At 39.9% G+C, this 20,764-nt stretch overlaps 1 protein-coding gene across 5 annotated transcripts in view; it reads left to right on the plus strand.

Moving 5' to 3' along the window:
* zbbx (zinc finger, B-box domain containing) overlaps positions 1-20,764 on the plus strand; it is a 49,696-nt gene that overhangs the window by 12,809 nt on the left and 16,123 nt on the right. For all 5 annotated transcript variants that reach the window (XM_071496671.1, XM_071496669.1, XM_071496667.1 and 2 more), the window contains 7 exons: positions 2,651-2,746; positions 9,589-9,795; positions 11,337-11,559; positions 13,283-13,442; positions 16,729-16,823; positions 20,077-20,198; positions 20,378-20,433. In XM_071496671.1, the coding sequence (XP_071352772.1) occupies positions 2,651-2,746; positions 9,589-9,795; positions 11,337-11,559; positions 13,283-13,442; positions 16,729-16,823; positions 20,077-20,198; positions 20,378-20,433 (959 nt within the window). The remainder of the gene's footprint in view (positions 1-2,650; positions 2,747-9,588; positions 9,796-11,336; positions 11,560-13,282; positions 13,443-16,728; positions 16,824-20,076; positions 20,199-20,377; positions 20,434-20,764) is intronic.

The following is a 20,764-nucleotide window of genomic DNA, read 5'->3' on the forward strand; positions in this document are numbered from 1 at the left end:
TTCACCTCCTCTGCCCTCTGTCTCTGTTCTGTTCTTTCTAAACTTCCTTTTACATCAACTGTTATCTCCCTCTCTCATCAAGACACCAGCAATCTCCCATCCTGCTTTCCCCTTTCTCCTTGCATTATGTGCTTATGTGTTCATCATTCTCTCTCACACTTAAATGCCTTTTTGTCATCCTTCCTACTTCTCCCTTTTCCCTCTGCCATATCCCTCCCTGATTCTGTCTTTCTTTTTCCACCTCTTCCATTTTATTTGTCTTTTTCTTTCCTCCTCCTGCCTCTGTCTCTCTGTGGCTCTGCTGTCCAATCTGTTGGTCTATCTCTGTGTTTGTGTTTGCACTGATAACAGTTTAGCTGGATCCATTCATCGATACTGGAGACCTCTGAGGGCAACATTGTTTATTGTTTCTCTTATTGTGCTCTTCATCCACTAGTAGGGACTGGGGCCTGCAACTGTATATGTGAACAAGAGGGAGAGAGAGAGAAATGAAAAGCCTTTGTGTGTGTGTGTGTGTGTGTGTGTGTGTGTGTGGTGAACTGTGGCATACTGAGCTGAGTAATGCATGCTTGATGACCAGTCACTCCCACATCCCTGCCTTCTAAATCCTCAACTACTCATGTAATTCCTATCCTATGTTGGACTGCAAAGCCAGCAGAGTTTAGTATTGAATAACTGATGCTTCTGACAGACAGTGAGACAGAGAAGAAGAGAAATAGGAGAGAAAAAGAGATTGATAGATGGAATGAAGGAGAGGGAAGGGGTGAAGTGATTCAGCTGACAGCCACCATTTTTCTGCCCCTTTTTTTTTGGTATACGTTATTTTAAGTGCAACACACACATTGTGTAATGTTATGTGGTAGTTTGTTTGATAGTGCATTTGATTATTATGGAACTGAATTGTCCAGTGAAGGGCCCTGTGCCCCCAGAGCCCCATAGTGATGGGTGTAATGCTTATAGTTTTCTGGGCAAGCACATAGGCTAAGTTCACACGCAAAAACACACAATCCACTCACACACACACACACACATTTTGGATAGCCCCTGTGCCCTATAATGATGGCAATATAGGAGAGTGCTACGACTCTGTCTTTGCCGTTATGTCTGGAATGGCACTTAACACATAGCACACACAAACACACAATCAAATACACATCCTGGCTTGTTTTAAACCATGACCATATCAAGATTGCATGTGCACGCATGCACACACTGCCTGCCTAGCCTTGTGCATGATTCCAGAGTTATCCAGGCAAAAAAAGGACCTCATTTCCGTGGCACAGAGAATGCAGTGATGTGCCGCTTGCAGCCTGATAGGGATGCCTAGTCCCTGGGGATTGGCTGTAATTTATCCTCAGGCCTGGGAGAGGAAATGAGGCCCTGTTTTATGGGACCATTAAAAGGCAATGTTGCAGCTGTACACTTGCATGTGCATACACACACATACACACAGATATGTGTGAGAAAGAAGGCCAAAAATGACAATAAAATGCACTAATTATTATATAATAAAGAACTAAGAGGAAGACGATGAGACACCACACTTAAAAATAAAGGGGCAGGACTAATTGGTGAAATCCTCTGTTGATCCACAATAAATTTGTATGGATCAGCAAATTAGTTTATTCTGGTTTATTAAATTATCTAATACAATAATCAATGGATAAACAGGTGATAATATGCACATATGCAAGTGAGTAAGAAGGGGTATGAGAAGGAAGGTTCCAAGTCATTAGAACCAGAAATGTATCATACTGCAACTAAAATAGACAAGTAGTGTTTCTACTGTTACTTCAAAGAGCACACTAAACTAAAGTTTCTGAATTTGTCATGGCGCTGATGATGAAACCATTTGCCATAACGGAAAAATAAACTTGCATGCCAAATGAAAGGAACCAAACAAATGATGACTGTTTATTTACTGTTTGTTGTTTCTTGAATTTTAAGAAGCCTCGGCCCTTTTCTTTCTCTCACCATCCCTTCCCTGTATCCTGCCTTCTTGCTGTCTCCACTCCCCCTGGCCTCGCCTGTGTTCTCTGTCCACCCGGTCTAGGCCTATCTCCCCAACCTGCTGATGCAAGGACTTTTCCCCACTAATAAGACCGAATTCTCACAGATAGAAATGATAATGATCTCCCTTAAGATGCATTCACTCACTCACCCACACAACACACACACCTAGCACAAACACATACATGTACACACTGGCACTCCCTCCAATGCTTGCTCTCTCTCTCTGACACACACACTCAAACACACAAAGACCCACATACACACACCTTGCAGCATCCTGCCAGAGAATCCATTTCAATATTCATCCCTCCTGTCAAACTTTGTTTGGCAAGGTTGAGGTAAGAGGAAAGGAGAAGATATCCAGCCTCAGGTTTACATATTTAACAAGTTCTACCAATGGTTCTGTTTGTCATTACAGGTAGTTACATATATGTGCACATGCACATACTATACATGTATGTAGAGTGGGATCCAAAAGTCTGAGTTCACTTTCCAAAAATGGGAACAGTGGGATAACGGGACAATGATTAATTTTTAATATTATCCTTCCCTAATACACATAAAATACAAATCACACCAGTCTATGACACATACTCACACACACACACTGACTGCACTGTGTGTCTGTGTTTTCTAGGTCTGTGCTGAATGCACAGAAAACTACTGCATTGGCTGCTTCGCCAGATTTCACCAGAAGGGGGCACTAAAGCTCCACAGAATGATCACCATTCAGGTGAGCATGGTCCAATGTGTCCATCCCCTCTTCTCTCTGTGTCTGTCTCTCTGTCTGTCTTTCTCTTTCACAGATACTTTCAATAATATCTCCTCTGATCCCATTCTACTTCACTCATTCTTTCTTTTGTGTTCCTTGCATCCCTGACTACAGTATCTACTTATCTCAACCTTTCGTCTTTTTTCTCATTTCTCTGCTTCTGCACCCCATCGCACTTAGCACACACACACACACACACACACACACTTGAAGGAAAGGCCACACTGTACTTGCATGTGTGTGTCTGTGTGTTTTGGTGTGCTCTGCTACCCAAAAATAAAAATGGATGTCTGTCATTAGTAAATGCCTATACCATAAAAGATTACACACACTAACACAGAGACCCAATCACAAACTAAGACCCAATCACACACTCACATTGAGATAGGCCTCAGGCAGCAGTCAACCTAAGACCAGCAACAGTCAAAGATAAGACAGAGGGACAAGACAGCAGGTCAATGGAAGAGAGTTTAATTAAGCTAGCACACTTGTGTTGGATCCAAAAAAAATATTCTAAGTACATCAAAGAGTACATCTGCCGAGAATATATCTTGAAATTTCATTGTTGGTGCTATTGGTAACAGATCTGCAGACACCAACCTACACAAAACCAAACTCTGTGTGCATAGCATAGCACAGCATATCAAATACTCTGTATGAGACAGAATAAGCTGTGCTGTCAAAACACAATTTATGTATAAGAATTAAAAAATATATATTTACAAATTAAATTAAATCACATCAGATTTAAACTAGACAGAATGTGGTATTAAGCACATATTGCATGTTTTTTCTATTACTCAGTTTTCACTGCAGAATTTGAGTACCGTATTTTCCGCACTAAAGGGCGCACTGGATTACAAGGCGCACTGTCAATGAATGGTCTATTTTCGAACTTTTTTCATATATAAAGCGCACCGGACTATAAGGCGCATTAAGCGAAACAAAACAGTCAGATAAGTCAAACTTTATTAAACGCGTTCACAATAACTCTCAACCTTGTTCAGTTATAACACGTTAAAAAAACACAGTCTGATACCGCTAAATCAAACGTTAGCGTATTCACAATAACTCCTTATAGGTCCTTATACACACACACCGTAATATTATGGTGAAGCACAGTATGTATTACTCCGCGACGCTCCTGACTACGATAGCCGTAATGCTGCAAGCGGTTTACCAAAGTCGTACTAAAACATTTTGACAGAGCGCCGTGAGCGCTGTGTACCACACAAAATCGCTTCGAGGTCAGTAAGCACAACCAGAATTAATCCATATATAAGGCGCTCCGGATTATAAGGCGCACTGTCGTTTTTTGAGAAAATTAAAGGCTTTTAAGTGCGCCTTATAGTCCGGAAAATACGGTACATGCATTAGAGATGAGATTTTTTTTTTAAACCAACTATGAAAGTTCTGTTGTCTAGTTGACATCAAAAACTCAGATTTACATTTTAAAGGGTAATTCTGGTATTCTGGTTTCAACTGTATTTTCTGTAAATGTGATATATATATATATATATATATATATATATATATATATATATATATATATATATCTCACATGAAATGTAGAGTTATTTTTCCACTCCTTTGATTTTATTCTTACTTTGCTCCTCCTATGTTCAGAAGGCATGTTTTCATTTTCTTTCAGTGTTTCCTCCTGGCTACTTACTTGTGTTCATGCATATGTGTTGGTGTCTATGTTTTATGTTGTTACTCCGTGCATGTACTCTTGGCTTATGTGCATCTTCTGTTTTCTGCTAGCTGTACTGTTTTTTCCCTCCCAGGATGTGTGTGATTTCGCCAGCTTATTTCCATGTTATTGTTTTCTTGGGTGCTATTATTGTCATCTAGAAGTACTCACAAAGAGATTGACTATGCTATGATGTGTACTCTTTAAGTGTGCATGGATATGGTTGTGTGAATATACATCATGTGATTTATTATATTTTGGTTTACATTTGTGTATGACTGTATGTGCGCCTATACATTTGTTTGTGTAACTTCAGAAGCTGTTTTATGTGCTTATGCATCAAACAGACTATAACCAATCCTTATGTAGTGTTGCTCAGATTATGTAGACAGCTCTTTGTGCAGTGTTTATGTCCATGAACTACCTGACTTCTGGCTGGGTCAACACACTAGTATATACTGGGTAGCCACCATGGCGGAACAAAGCTATACACACTGACAGAGACAGTACACACGTTGAAACAGCTGTGTGAAAACAAAGAACAACATTTTCTCTCTATACCTCTTCAGCGTTCATCTCATTTCTCACTGCAGCACTCGATGATGCATGAGTGGAAGTTCAGTCACAGTTTCCAACACACATGCATACTCTTATTCAATCACACACACAAAACTGTGTGTTTTGGCAGGACAGAAAGACTGAGGATTATACACATGCAGCTGACGCAGGCATCCCTCTCTCTCTCCTCTGCTAATCCTGTTTCATTTGCCTTGGAAAGAAAAAGGGAGGGAGAGACAGAGAATGAGAGACGGAAAGGCAAAAAGAATATTAATTTCATCAATACTCTGTGTTGGGGCTTTCATCAGTGCCTCATCAGCTCATGTGTCCAGCGTCAGACACATACACACAGATTTAGCCTTGGTGTTGTATGCTGTATCAAAGCAATTCTGTTAAAATTGACATTAGCATACTTAATTTAACAAATTTAAATGTTGTAAAATCTCACTTACCCCAACCATCTCTTTCTCTCTCTGTCTTTCTGTCTCTCACCCCTCTATCTCACACACATACATAAATCACTGCAGTTAAGAAAAGCTATTTGATGGCACTAAAAAAAAACGTTTTCATGCAGTATCTCTTAATTGTGTACTCATCCTATTTTTATTACTTGAAACCACACAAGCTCTAACAGTTAAATAATAGACAGAGGGTTGTGACTGGAAGCATTTACTCTGTATCGCTGTGACGCAAAGCCTGATCACAGAAGAAGTCAAAAGCCTGTCCTACATCCTTTGCAAACTGTGGAGTGGGAAATTTTATTTTCTCTGTCCACCACAAAAAGGGAAAGAGAACTGCTGAACAGAATCCCAGAGTTGGTAATGTAGCGGTTGCTCCACTTAGATTTGGTTGATACTAATATGTGGTGGCTTGAACACCACATTTTCCAAAAGAGAGACAGTCTTTCTGTGCACAGTTAAGAGCTGATGCTCATGCAGGCAGTGGGGATTACTTTGCCCACTACCATGATTATGGTAGCCTTGGATATGTGATGCTGCTCTGTTTGTCCAGTCTGTAATAAAAGTCTGTTTGTGCCCACAACATCAGATCAAGTGATGTTGGCTTACTGTATCAAAACTGTTGAAGCCAAACTGCACTCAGTATAGCAAACACCACAACGACAGAGCAAACAGCACCTTAGTCAGTGTTTTTCTAGTAGGTCTGGATGAAGGAACTGTAGGCCTAATGCTATTGGCTAACTTGCAGAATGCAGTGCAGTCCCTCCCATGTGACTGACTATTTAGGTTTCATGTACACCCCCAGGATCCTGCCTCTTCCACTATGTCACAGCCTCAGCATACTGTTTCCCATATGAGCTCCCCCCACAGGTCTGTCCTGTCATTTCTACCCCTATTTGATCACACTGATTTTTCATTTTTTCTACTATTAGTCCTAACCCTCCTACTCACACACCAATGGACATTCCAATGAGGATCACTGACAGATATACTGTATATCCTGCAGCAAAGCTAAAAATAAAAATATCATAAAACACTGTATGCAAAGCAGCATAGGCCACAGAAACCGCAAATGGCATTTTTGAATATTAGATCCTTGGCAAACAATACTTTTCTGGTTTATGACCTGACTGTAGAGCACCACATCGATTGTGTGTTTTTATTAGAAACTTGCTGATTTCTGATGACCTTGTTGTGCTCCCAAAACAAACTGTAAGCCAGTGTCAAAAAGGAGACTGTTAACAAACTTATAAGAAACTGTCAAAAAGCCAAGCACAGATGGTGGAAAAGTTCAGATTGACCATAATATTCTACATGACCACCTTTCAGAATACAATTCTGTGCTGAGAAATGCCAGACAGGCTCAATTCTCTGAACTCATAAAGAAACACCAAAACAATCCGAGGGTCCTTTTACAACCATTGACAGCCTGATAAATCCCAAACTTGCATGCCCCAGTGATTTTTTTTTCTCAAATAGTAAGTGCAGCACATTTTCAGCCTATTTCAGAGATAAGATAACAACATTTAGAATTAATATTAATCAGGCAAGGTTGTATATTATTTTAGGTAGCACTAAGCACTTTCGATATACTTTGCCCTCTTTTACTCTGGTGGATACAGAGATGATTAGTAAGGTGGTCTCTGTGTTAAAACCTTCTATGTGCTAAATGCTACCACTTGGAGTTTCGTAGCTATGCAGATAACACCTAACTGTTCTTTCTGTATGCCCTCCTGATTTTAGCCCCATGGGATGGTGAAATGTTCATATGACATAAATCTTTGGATGTCATACAACTTCCTAGTGCTAAATTAAGATAAGACAGAGATCATAATATTTGGGGCAAAAGCCCTTAGAGCAATGGTCAGTGCATCCTCAGTCATTAGCCCCTCCTACCAAGGCCCAGGTGAAATCCTTATCTTGGATTCTGACCTTAGTTTTCAAAAAAAAAAAAAACTCTCCATTGGCACTGGGAGTAAACAATTTTTAAGCACAGTGTATCTGAAATATAACAATCACTCACCAGCACCTAATATGTAAATGATAACAATATCCTCTGATACCTGAGGAATTGTTAAAAAAAAAAATAAAAAGAATAAATAAATACAGGAAAAACTCACAAGAGCTCATGGATGCTTATCATGTGGTTTATCATATCTGACGTGAGCTAAGCTGATGGTGTGACCAGCCAACTGTGATCTTTGAAAGACAAGACAAGCTGTCATCATCCCAATGTGATGTCCACTTCCCCTATGTACAGTGGGGATGTGGACACAGGGAGGTTGTCAACCCAGCTCTTTGTTATGTCAGAAATGTTGTCAAAGCATAATTGTGCAGAGACTTGCGTAATCCCAAATTGAAATAATTTAAGATAAAAGATGTATGATAAAAATAACATACAAACATGTCAAATTGTGTGACCCATAGTTCTGTGTCTGCGTCTGATAATCACCATGTCACATGCTATAGCAGTGGCTGAAGACATGCTTTGGGTCTAAGCAGTTTAACCACATGGTCAATCACAGACCACAGACCAACTTGATGGTATTTGGTTTTCACCTCAGTAAGGCATTATTTAAGGAAAGCAAGCCTGTTATCTTTCCCACCAACACAGCTTTTGTTGGTGCCTAAATGCTGTAAGCCAGTTCCCCACTGTTACTTATGTCGCCCACTGACCAATATGTTGATAGGCTTTGTTTGCCATAGGCTTTATATTTTGTCTGCTGCCCACCACCTTTTCTGCATGGCAACATATCAATATGGAGCAAAGCTGTAGCTCAGACTCCCAATGAATTATATATAATGACCACAGTTGTCCTCTCTGCGTGGATGTCTGTGAAAGAAATTGGTTATTACAAAATAACAACAGAGTGAGTGAGAAATAAATAGCATTTCAGCAGTAGAAGAAACAGCACACGTTAGAGAAAAACAATCTTTTTATTGAACTTTTCAAAAGCCTCATTCTAGTCTCTGTCATAGTCTGTGAGTGGCAGCAAAGGTGAAAAGAGTTGAAAACCAGCAAGAAAATGCATCATAAAAAATAACGAAAATTATAACAAAGCTTTGTAGCCTCTGAACTCTGCATCTGTCTCTCTCAAGCTCTCATTGTCTCTGGTCTTCCACATTTCCATGACACCATGTTTGTTTGTGTATTTCTGTTGCACACCTTTAAGGAAAGGATAACAGTAAACAGGCGGGTTAACATCAGCATATACACACACACAGACACACACACACACAGACACACACACACAGACAGTCAGGGGAGGTGGAGACACAAGAGATACAGGGAAAACACAATTAAGGGAAAACTGGAGGCATGGCCTGAGCTGTGACATGGCTCTTTGTGGTTTCATTTACATAAAATAAAGATGAATACATTAACTGTATAAAATGGAGTTTATCATTGTGACTTTCAAGGTTATGCCAGTGATGTAAGGATAAGCACTTAAAATAATTAGGTTGTACCCTCTAAAGGGGGTCATGGCAGCTGTCTACAGTGGCCTCATTTCATCAGCGTACATCAAGTTGGACTTTCTTGGTTAGATACTTACTACCTTCATTTGTGGAGAAGTTGTGACTGAGGTGTATTTTGTAAACACTTCAACAGTTCTGATGATTTGGGGTGGCAGTGGTGACAAAGAGGAGTTTACCTATTCACTCTTGTGGATTTATTTTTCTCTAACAGAGTGCACAGCTTTGACTTTCCGAAACTAAAACATAACTGATTTGAGTCTAAGGTAGTGAAACATTCCAGAGGAATTTAAGACAGTTCAATAATCTCATCCTCTCAACTTTAAAACAGAAAATATTTTTATAGGATTGCTTCATGGAGCAATTTCTAGCCTTTGCATTTACTAATTTCTTATTTTATGCAATATTGCCTCTTGCTTTTATGCAATTTATCATGCAGTATTATCTCTTGCTTTAATACACTGTATGCAAATCATTTTGTTTTTTCTCATTGCTCCCGGTTCAGTTAATTTTCCTCCTCTTCTGTTTTGTGTATTTTGTATATAATATTTCATATCTCTCTCACGAAGTGCCGGCTGTAATGCTGATCTCATCTCATATACAATGTACTTCTTTTACAGACAGATTTACAGACCCATGTGAGCACTCGAGACATTGTCAGTTACAATCCCAGCACCTTTACAAGTGATAATCCCAGTCCCAATTCCAAACCCAACCCCAGTCACACCTCCACGTCCATTGCAAGTACCATAAAAGGCGATCGGAGCCCAGACAAAGGAAAAGAGGCAGTGGCAAAAGCCATGCAACTGCACCCTGATACCAGCCAGGTAGGTGGTAACCTCTGCTGTTATACCTTTTTCAACTGCAACTTAATCACACACATGTATAAATGATCAAGGGCTAAACTACATGTATAAATGATCAAGGGCTGAGTTGATGAAAAGATATAACTGTGGGGAGATACTCTGACTCAGTTAATCTAACATATACAATACACACAGGCCATCTATTAAAACACACAAGCACAGTCAACATGCAACTTCTAACTAACTACCTAACTACAAATTCTACACATTGTAGGAACCACTATGGCACTATTTGACAGAAACGGCTCGTTGTATTACGTTTGTATGGAAATGAGAGAAATAAGTGACTCTTGTACAGTTGAAACAACAGTTAACAGTAAGATGAGTTATGAGTTGCATATTTCTGAAAGTGACACATGAGCTGTTATTAACACTGCTTTCTGGTTAAGTGGCCTTTCTTTTGGCTCTTGCTGTTTTCAGCTTGTGATAAAAAAGTGCAGTTTGACGAAGTATTTGCTCTGGACAAGAACATCAGGTCAAAGTCTTACATGTAAAAGGTACTGGGGTAAATCAGCACATAAGTCAAGAATACAGTAATCCATTCATTTTTTTCTCTACATTTGCCTTAAGCTTATTTAAATCAAAACTTCAATCTTCCAAATCTGCTGCTTGGGATTCCATTAAATTCAAGTGATTGTTTTTTATTCGGGAGCAAGGCACAATCTGCAGTTACAAATATTATTTTATAGCTATGTGTTGCACTAAATTGCTTGAACTTTATGCACACATTTCATACATTGTAAGAGAATCCATTAAAAAAGTGCTTCATTTTTACAATTATACTAACCAAAAATAGGCATATTTTTTTCAAATGGCTATTTACCCATTTGGAATGAAGTTTCTCTCCATTTACAGTTCACTTGCTGTGACATTATGGCAGAAACATGTCAAACAAGCCTGTACACCATGTGAGTTTTATCTCTGCACCCTGTAAGTCAGTTGAAGAGACTTCAAACAAACCCTAATTGATGGTATATCCACAGGCTGTATCTACAGTTAGGCTTGTGAACTGCGTGTACGTTTGGACTAGAAAATGCCCCCCAACAGTCCAGGTTCGGCAAAAACAGTTAGATTGACATTTCAGACTTTTTACACCACAGAGCTCAGTTGACCCTGTTCACACAGCAGTCATTTCAAACAGCTTGGGTCAGAAGGTACTGAAAAGATTGGTACACTGTATATATCAGACTTAAAATAGATACCGATCAAAATTCCACTATCCTCAGAAGCAATAACCACAACTGCCTGACTTTACACGGAAGTTAATGTTTTTTAAACACTGGCATTTAGTGTTATGCTGAATATGTAAAAAATACTAATGATGAACATTATCGGAAAAAAATATTTTCACATTTATTAATGAAGCTGCTACCTTGGAGGTCTACTATGTAGATAAATACATCAAGGCAATTGCGCCATTACTTTGTTAGGATGTATCAACGAAAGTATAACCAAGGTCACATTAATATAATTGAAGTCATGGGATATTGTTTTTGTTGCAGGTGTTGGTTTTTAATCATGGAGAGGAGCAAAACTTGATTGAAGAGGGGATGAATAGAGAGGATGAAAAGGGATTTCCCACTTCCCTTCTCAGAGGAGAATACAATGAGGAGGAGTCAGCGAGATCTTTCCAGGAGGCTCTCAGACAGTGGAGAGGAGGAGAGACGAGTGATGGAGCAGGAGATTTCATTTGTGAGGAGGCAATGTGGATCCCTGTCCGACCAGGTGAACTGCATAAACATAGTTGCAGGCACACAGACATACACATACACACAGGATAAAGGTGGGTAAAGGAGTGGGCTTTTGTCACAACCAGGTGACAAAGACCAGGATGACCTGCTGGCTGGAAAGACCATCCAACCAGGTTTAATCCTATTGTTGGCAAGGATCCACAGTGATTTAAATGTATCCAGGATTAGGATAAGTATAATGAGGATAAAAGACCCATATTTTATTTCCATATCACTTTTTCTGATTATTTAATTTTCTCCAATTCTCTCATCCTCAGCTCTATCCTTCACTTCCTCTTTCCAGGGGATGTAAGGATGTACCATCTAATGCAATGCAATGCAACAGCCTTGCAGCAAATAATTCCATTATTAACCTTGTAATGCTTGATTTGTGTTTAGACTAGAGTTTCAACTATGAGTCTTTTAAGCTATAGTGCACGGGTGGGCGATCTGTTGCAGGGCACTAGAATAAGATGGCATTAGATGGAACAACTGTTTATGATATGACCACACCCTGTATCTTGTCCTTCACTATATTCTCCCCTCTCTTTATTATGGATGTGCAACTTTTCTCTAGTACCACACCCATAGAATGTTGTAGATGGTCCAAGTGGTGCCAAGTCGGATGCACCATGCAGTGGACTATAAAGAGAGTATCATATTTAATGGGTTTTGCATGTAAAATTCTACAGACTGACTGTGGCTATCAGGTGAATATAGAGGAGTAAAGATTAGAATACAGCGTCTTTCTCGCAAAATGCATGTATTTATTGGATGTACACAGTAGTCCTTGAGTAAATGCTCTTTGCCCTTTACTTCCTTCTCTTCTTAACTCTTCCTCCATCTCCTCCTTCTATCCCATTTTCACTTGCTCCTCAGCTTTCCTGCTCTCCCTTTCTCTGTCCATGCGCTGATCTGTTAAGGCCCTATAGAAAGTGCTTACCACTGCAGGAGGGTAATCCATGGCTGTTGCATATTGAGATAATGAGAGGTGTGTTACGAGTGGCCCTACTGCACACCACAGCACTAATCGCCTCAGCTGTGTGTATGTGTATATGTACAAGCTCCACTGCGTCAAGCAATTTTTATGCCTTTTCACACATACTGTGTTTCTACATGTACGCATGCGCAACAGTGTTTGTGTGTCCAGGTTTATGTGGGTGTGTATTATTAGCACTATTATTCTAGGTTCTGTGTGTATGTGTCTAGGTGTTTGTGTTTTTTATTAGGCCTCCTATTTTCTCTGCTTTACTGCTTGGACAGACTCTGTTCCTCTCTCCCTTTGCTCTGTTCTGCAAATTGCTGCTAGCCCCTCCAGCCCTAATTATTTCTGTCAGGCCAAAGGCACCCAGGCCCAATTTAAAGCTGCCACTGTGGACTGCCAAAGTATCTGCAGTACAATCCTAACATTTCTCTTTCTTACCTCTATCTTTTCTTTTCTCTCTTACACTCTCTATGTTCGTTTTGTATTGTGTACATCTTCTTCTTATTCCCAGGGGGCTCTCTCCTGTCTGTTTGTGTTTTTGCACTCTTGGCGTAGTGACAAGGTGTTTTCTCACTTCTTGAGGGGAGGTGTTTTGAGGAAGGTGTTGAGAAGCTGGCGGATGATGTTTTCTGCTTCTACCTTTGTCTAACTCTTTCTTTCCTTTTGGCTATGTTTTCCTACTCTTGCCTTAACTTTACTTTTGTGCGATCTCCCCCACCCTGTATTTCTCCAGTATCAGTGTCAGCTATGGCGACCCAGGCTGACCTCCCTCCAGACAGAGAAGCTGAAGGACGAGGAAGCGGAGGGGGACAGAGGGGGGTACCTGTCAGGGTGGAGTTCACAGAAAACAGTCTTACCTACATGGACAGATTGCTTCTCAAGAAGCACCGCAGGTACACAGGCAAACAGACAACAATGTGCATGGACCACACACACACACACACACACACACACACACACACACACACACATATGTATTCTTAAGCTTAGAGGCTTCTGTCATGGGGGAGAGGCAATAGAATTCCCATGAGAATTTGTGTCATGGCTGCATTTTTGCACTATAAAAAATTGAAGCAACTTAGTTTGTGAGACAATAAGAAAGAGTATTTATATGCAGCACACAAATCAGTCAGGAAGTAATACAAAACCAAAGAATTTTACTGCCAACCATGGTTTCATTGTTGACAAGTTGAGGAACTTTGCAATAGGTGAATATTCCAGATAAATTGTGAATTGGGACTAATACTGTATTTGTTATTCCACTATTAACAACTAAAACACAACACATACACTATGTTGCTGTGAGGCTTTGGGTGGACTTGACAATTTGTTGCCATTGTGAAACTATTTAGAAAAAAAAACTCCATCTCTTTCTATCTCTATCTCTGTACACAGTACAAACATTGTCATGCCTGTCACTGGTTGTTAAGTTGAATACATTTAGTGCAGTAATATGACAGTTATAGTGCTGTGCAGTTCTGTCAATCTAACACAATCTTAGGCATTGTACTTCTGAAATTGTGCTTTTGAAAAAACAAAAAAAAAAAAACCCAAAAAACAGACAAAACCATTGTGATTTCATTTAAACTGTTCTGTCACATTGTTTAATTTTTATTTTCATTTTTTCCCTCATTTTTAGACACTTAAACACAACTACAGAAGTTGCTTAGTGACAATACTCACCTCAATCTTGCCTTCTCACATCACACAAACTCTTGCTACTTCAATTGCTGGAAACACCAATACATCCGTAGAACAGTATGTACACACAGTTTTCACATCAAACACACTTTCTGTTGCTACCATACTTGCCTCTCCTGCGTCTCTGCAGTCAGCCTACATAACCCACCAGTGTACAAAGCAGTTTCTCAGCACTTATTGTGCAGTAGACTGCCTGAGGGCCTGGCTTCAGCAGGTCCCATTATTACAGCCCTTTATTTAAGCAGCTCCTTTTGGGCTGAGTAGCCCACTGGAGAGCAGGCCAGAGGAGAGGAGAGCAGAGTGCAGCTTTGGGCCCGATGACTGCATGAGCTGGAATGCTCTAAGTCCCCAGCTGTAGCAACCCTTTAACTGTGGAATAGACCAGAGAGCCAATCTAGAGTGCAATAAGCCTGCAGCAGCGATGGTGGCAGAGCTTAATGGAGAGACAGAGAGACTGGCTGGCTGGCAGAAAGAAATAGTGAGAAGTTGAATTATAACAAGCCTCAATAATAATGGGAAAGAGAGTGATGGAGGGAGGGTGCCTGGATGACGAAGGCGTTTTAAAGAATTTGCTAAAAGTGCTCAGTTATATATTAGAGTCGTAAACTCAATCACCTTGTTAGATTTGTGGGTTACAGAAAGCAAGCTTGTGACCAGGGGGGCATCAATCTGGTTGCCTGAGTTGGCTGGGCATTGTGGGTGGGGTAAGTGAATGCTCCCCCTTCCATCAACTGCTCATCTGCCAGAGTCAAAATATCTGTGATCAAGGCACTGAACCCTGAAATAAAAGTATGTGCAGGTATGGAACTGAGATCTGAACTGGCCCCTACCAGCTTCTGTAACCTGATCTGACTGCACCCAATCTGTACTGCCAGATTGCCAGATTTAAAACTCAAATCTGGTCTGATGAGACGTTATATTTTAGTTATCTCTTATCTACGGAAGAAGTACTTCAAAGTATAGGCATATACCGTATGCTTACTTTAGACACTTAGAAAGGCCATATCGAAGTAAAGAATTGCCACCATTTAGGCTGAGTAACAACAAGTGTGGTAACACAGTGGTCTGCCTATACAAGACACAAATGGCTTATAATGGCCATAGAGCCATTGTTGTCTTATTGAACACAACTCCAATGAGGTGATAAGAAAGAAAAGGACAAATTTGGGCAGAGCCACTCGGTTATTTGATGGAAAAGGGAAAAGTCTCTCATTTTTAAGCATCTAAAGGAAATGTTATGATTGAGCGTATATAGATGCAAGGATGGCTCTGAACAACTCGATCAACAAAAATTGTTATTCTGTCACGCCCAATTTTTCCATTATTTCTCCTGAGATACTGTAGATCCTCACACTTTTTCTGACTACAAACTGCCAATTGTGTTCTGAAGTGAAGTCAGGTCTGACAGGTATGAAGCAAATAATTTCACCTGTGCCCCAGAATTACTTAGAGCCAAAGTTTTAGCTTTGAGTACAGAAACTAGGCCTGAGGAGCTGGAATAATGGTCAAAATATTAGCTCTGACAGAAGTAGTAGCTTCCATAAAACACTTTTGGCAGAAATGTCAGATTTGATTGAGCTAACATTTGTCCACATGCAAGGCAAATATAACAGCAATAATTATCCTACTTTGGACTAATTTTTGTGAAAACCCTCTTGCTTTTATTTTGCTTTATTGCATCAGTTGAGCATTTACATTAAGTCTAAGAAATGTTTAAAAAAAACATAACTTCTAGCTCTTCCTTACAGAGTGCAATTCAATATTATGTATAATATATATTCTGTATTAGGATGAATTCAAACATGTATTTTCACTTCTTCACCTTCTTTTCACTGTGCCCTGGCAAAAGCCTAAATGCAAACAGCCTAAGGCTAGTGAGGCTACTGCATGTAAAGTACTGTATGTGTGGAGGAAAACAGTTGGATAGATGGAGCAAAGGATATGAAAGGGGATTTGATGGACAGAATTAAATATAACCCCAGTATATTAAATAGACAGAGATAATATAAACATCGCCAGGTTTGAGGACATGCACTAAGTAAGAGGAAAGGATATAAACTAAAGGTAATTTCCCCCAGTCCCCTGTTATGGGCAGATGGGAGCTACTTTTGACATCTCTTTCACTGGCCACCCACTTTGGCATGATTAGGCTGGGAAGGAGGGAATAGAGGTGAGGGACTGGATGTGTGAAGGACACAGGTTTGCTGTTTAGGTGGGGCTACGGTAGAAGTATCAGACAAGAAAACAGAAAACAAAATCATAAAGTATTCATGTATGCATGTATCCATCAGTCTGTCCATTCATCCATTCAGCCATTCATTCTCTAGGATGAAGGAGTAAAAGAAAAGGATCATATTACTGAAAAGAGGAAAATAAAACAGGGTCTGGCCTAAGGTCTGTGGGTTTATGTTTTCTTTTCTTACTTATGTTTTGTTTAGTATTTATTTATGTATTTATATATGATTTTTTTATTTCCAGAACACCAATTGAAACGTATGATCCTTTGTTGGCCTTTGATTCAGATTTAAAATCACTACCTAACACAAACACTGAGGAAGACAGAAGTCTAACAGGTAATACACCTGCATACACACATCCACATACACACAAATGTCTGTATATCCATTAATACCTTTTAATACTAAATGTTGACATACAGCATTTACAATTGTGTTTTCTCGGTGTACACTACACCTTTCTGATACACATACCCAAACTGGCTCTCAGACCAAATAAAGAAGCAACTAAGGACAGAGTTGTTTGGCAGATTACCTCCACACACACACACACACACACACACACACACACACACACACACACACACACACACACACACACACACACACTTATACTTCCATCTTTGTGAGGACACTCATTGACATAATGCATTCCCTAGCCCCTTACCCTAACCTTAACCATCACAACTGAGTGCCTAACCCTAACCCTAACCCTGACCTTAACCTAAACCTAATTCTAACCATAACTCTAAAACCAAGTCTTAACCCTCAAAATGTGATTTTAAGGTGTCTCAAAAAGTGAGGACCGGCCAAAATGTCCTCACTTTCCCAAAATGTCCTCACTCTGTTAGTAAAATACTTTTTTTGGTCCTTACTATGTAGCAAGTACAAGTACACACAAACACACACACACACACACACATATACATACACACACACACACAGACATAAACACACTATAGCAAAAGTAAAAAAACTCTCCCTCTCAGCGGGTCTGACATATCAGTGCCTGCCCATCCATCCGTGGTGGTGTGATGGGTAATCACTGGCTGTGATTGTGTGGGCAGAGGGCTGTTAGAGGCGGCTCATGCCTGACAGGTTGCACTCTGCCTGGGTAAGGAATGGGGTGGGGGTTGGCCTATAGTCTGGATCTCAGGGCATGGCGCTCATCAGTCAGAGCAGTGCCCTGGCTGTCTGGTCCCTAGCCGAGGCTGTCAGGAGATGGGTAGACCAGGGTTATCTCTCCCCTTCCAAACCTCTGGACCCTGGGACTGTCAACTCACTCTCATCTCATCGATCAAGATTCATTCCAATCCCAGCCTCATTAGGATCTGCACGTCCTTGCATTCCCCCTTCACCATAGCTGGCTCGATCTCAAATAATTGTTTCTTTCAAAATTTCCATGGTCAAACTGGTTCTTTGTGCTCCCCAAAGAAATGTTTAATATGTGACAAGGTAACCATATAAATTAATATTTCGAAGTAACTAGAGTGTCCTTGTTGCTTAAAGAACTAAGATACATATTATAGATTAACAAGTATTGCAGCTCTCCACTGTGCCTTATATAATAAATCAGGGATACCTTAACAACATTCTGAAAACTAACATTATTCCAATTGACACAGCTTTTGTCTCCTAAGTATTACAACTTTTATACATAGGCATCTTTGCACATTTATCACCTCTGGCTCTCTCTGTCCCAGCAACATTAATAATCCCTGCCTTTCAACTATGGGTTGCACTTTTATAAATTCCATTCCAAACACACAGATCACTCTCTCTCCTTCCCGAATTCTGCTTGATTTTTCAAACAAACTTGTAGCTACCACTATGACCGAGGACAAGAAGATTTGTTTTAAAGAAAAAACTTTATTACACAACAGTGAATTCAAGGTGAATTCCACATTTGTTGCTCTTCAAAAATTTAGACTTCAAGAATAACATATGAACTCAAGAATAACCTCTTGACACTTGGTGTCTGGAAAGCTATTGGAGGAACAAACTGTTTGTGTCAGACCTTAGTCTTCATTAAGCTGAAGGCTAAAAGTTCAATCAGAGCCATTTACTTCAGAGAATTAGGCCATTCTTTGCAAGCAGTTGTAAGTCATATTTAGTGGGAAATGAACCTCTCACCAGGGGCCTTCCCAAAGGAGGGTCTCTCAGCCTTCTCTATCCCATGACCCAGTTTTTTGTTGCAAAATTGTCATTAACTCAAGATAAACCCAGAAAGTGGACCACTTTTATGACTTTGAGTATGATACACTTCTGTCATATTTTTAAGCAAATGAAGGGATGTATTAAAATATGTATGGTACACATTGTAAAATCTTATATTCCTGAACCCACGGTGGTGGAATTTTGCACTGAAGCATGTGAGGAGGGTTAGGAATCTCTAAAGTACTCATATACACTATTATGTGTAACCTATTCTATGTAAACTGTGTTTTGTATTCACTCACACCACTTACCAAATTCTTGAAGGCAAGATAGAGACTCACACAAGTCATTGTTTCCTAACATCTCTTTCACTTTGCTGACAACTTCATTACATTCATATTTTTATCCAGCTCTTTAATATGCCTATCATTGTTTACTAAAAACACAGTTTTTTGCATCATGACTTTCATTTCTCCGCTCACAACTTGATAATTAATATTCCATTGTTTCAGTGATATGCAGATGTGAGGAAGACAGCAGTGTCTTTGCGAAGTGTAGAGTTGTTCAGCAGCTGATAAACTATTCCTTCCACCTGCTCCAAACTTTTCTAACGCATGCCAATTACAACAGGTTGCAGAGTTTCTCCTCCTCTCCTGTCTTTGAATATGAAAAGGTGGGCGATGTGTGTGTCCATTAATTATAAAAACAGTTTTCTGGCATCACGTCGGGAGCCCTCCTTTGTTTTAAACTCTCTTTTTCCTGAGCTGTCAGACTCATGTGGTGATGTGATAGGAGAATTGTTAGTAAGAGAGGAGGAGAGAGAGAGAGATAGGGAGGTGTCACAGACAAGTAACTTGCAGTGAAAGACACAGACCGAGAAAATGACCAATCAAGGAAAATAAAAGATTTCAACATATAATGCATTATTATTGAATTACCAAGAAGAAACTGTTCTGGATATTCTGGATATTCAATATGTGTTTGCATGCCTGTCAAGGGAAGACTTTGTAATCCCACATGTGGATTGCAGCATAAATAACCATATGACCTGAAATCATCCCATATTACTTGCTGTTCATCCCCTGCTGTGTTAGCAACATCTTTCAGCTGAAACAAGATGATAAATTAATACAGACCCAAGTGTGCAGCTTTCTATGACCTCAGCCTCTGATCCCTGGAGGAGGAGGAAGGGGAGGGGATAACTTTCCCTGCTGGTGTCAAGTATGCAGACATTTCCAACACTTTTTCTGCCACAGGCACTCAGTTAAAGAAGAACAAGTTTATGCCAAAAATGACATTGCAGTAAGGCAATTAAATAAAGGTAATTTTTTGACTTGAGGCTTGAATGAGTTTAAGAATACACAGAAAATAAACAGTCTCTCACAATGCAACACACAATGTGACTCTCAACCTCTTCCTCTTGTGTTTATAGCTCAGGAAGAGGATTTTCGACGCTACTGTGCATCCTTGTTTGCTGTCCCTGTCAGCAGGGTTGGGACTGAGGCTCAGAATACTACACTTGAACCATGCCTCGTCATAGAAGTACTGGATGAAGTGAGATTGACTCAAGCATTTTATTATAGCAGAAATATTTTACCCACATAAACAGGCAGAGTGAATTTAGACAAAGCACGGGGGGAGAAGACACACAAACTTAGATTTGATAGACAACAGCATATTCTTTTACTGTCTCATTCATGTTTTACAGATCTGATCTCTTTTGTTTCATACAGACATATGGAGACATACATGGAGTCTTTGATGCTGAACATAGGTCAAACAACAGACAGTACGTTTCAATAAAACAAAATGTGTCTACCGTGAACTCACCAGGTACCTACCACTCTGACACTGGCCTGTATGAAAAAAGCAGGCACAAGTTTAAATGACTACATCTGTCTTATCTGTCTCAGAAGACAGAACAAGGCTTTTGTATCCATATACAAGGGAATTCTACAAAAGTTTTTTGAAAACTGTTGATTCACTAAACAAGATTGGCAGTACCTCCATTTATTATCGATCAGATCTTGTTCAGCAAGCTTTCAGCATGCAGTCAAGAGAACATACCACAGTGATGACCTGTGCCTCTGAGAAAAAGGTGTGTTTTAACTTTATATAAA

The sequence above is a fragment of the Trachinotus anak genome, unplaced genomic scaffold (assembly GCF_046630095.1).
Source record: "Trachinotus anak isolate AG129_WGS33_773 ecotype Australia unplaced genomic scaffold, CSIRO_AGI_Tana_v1 ptg000014l, whole genome shotgun sequence".
Taxonomy (NCBI): Eukaryota; Metazoa; Chordata; class Actinopteri; order Carangiformes; family Carangidae; genus Trachinotus; species Trachinotus anak.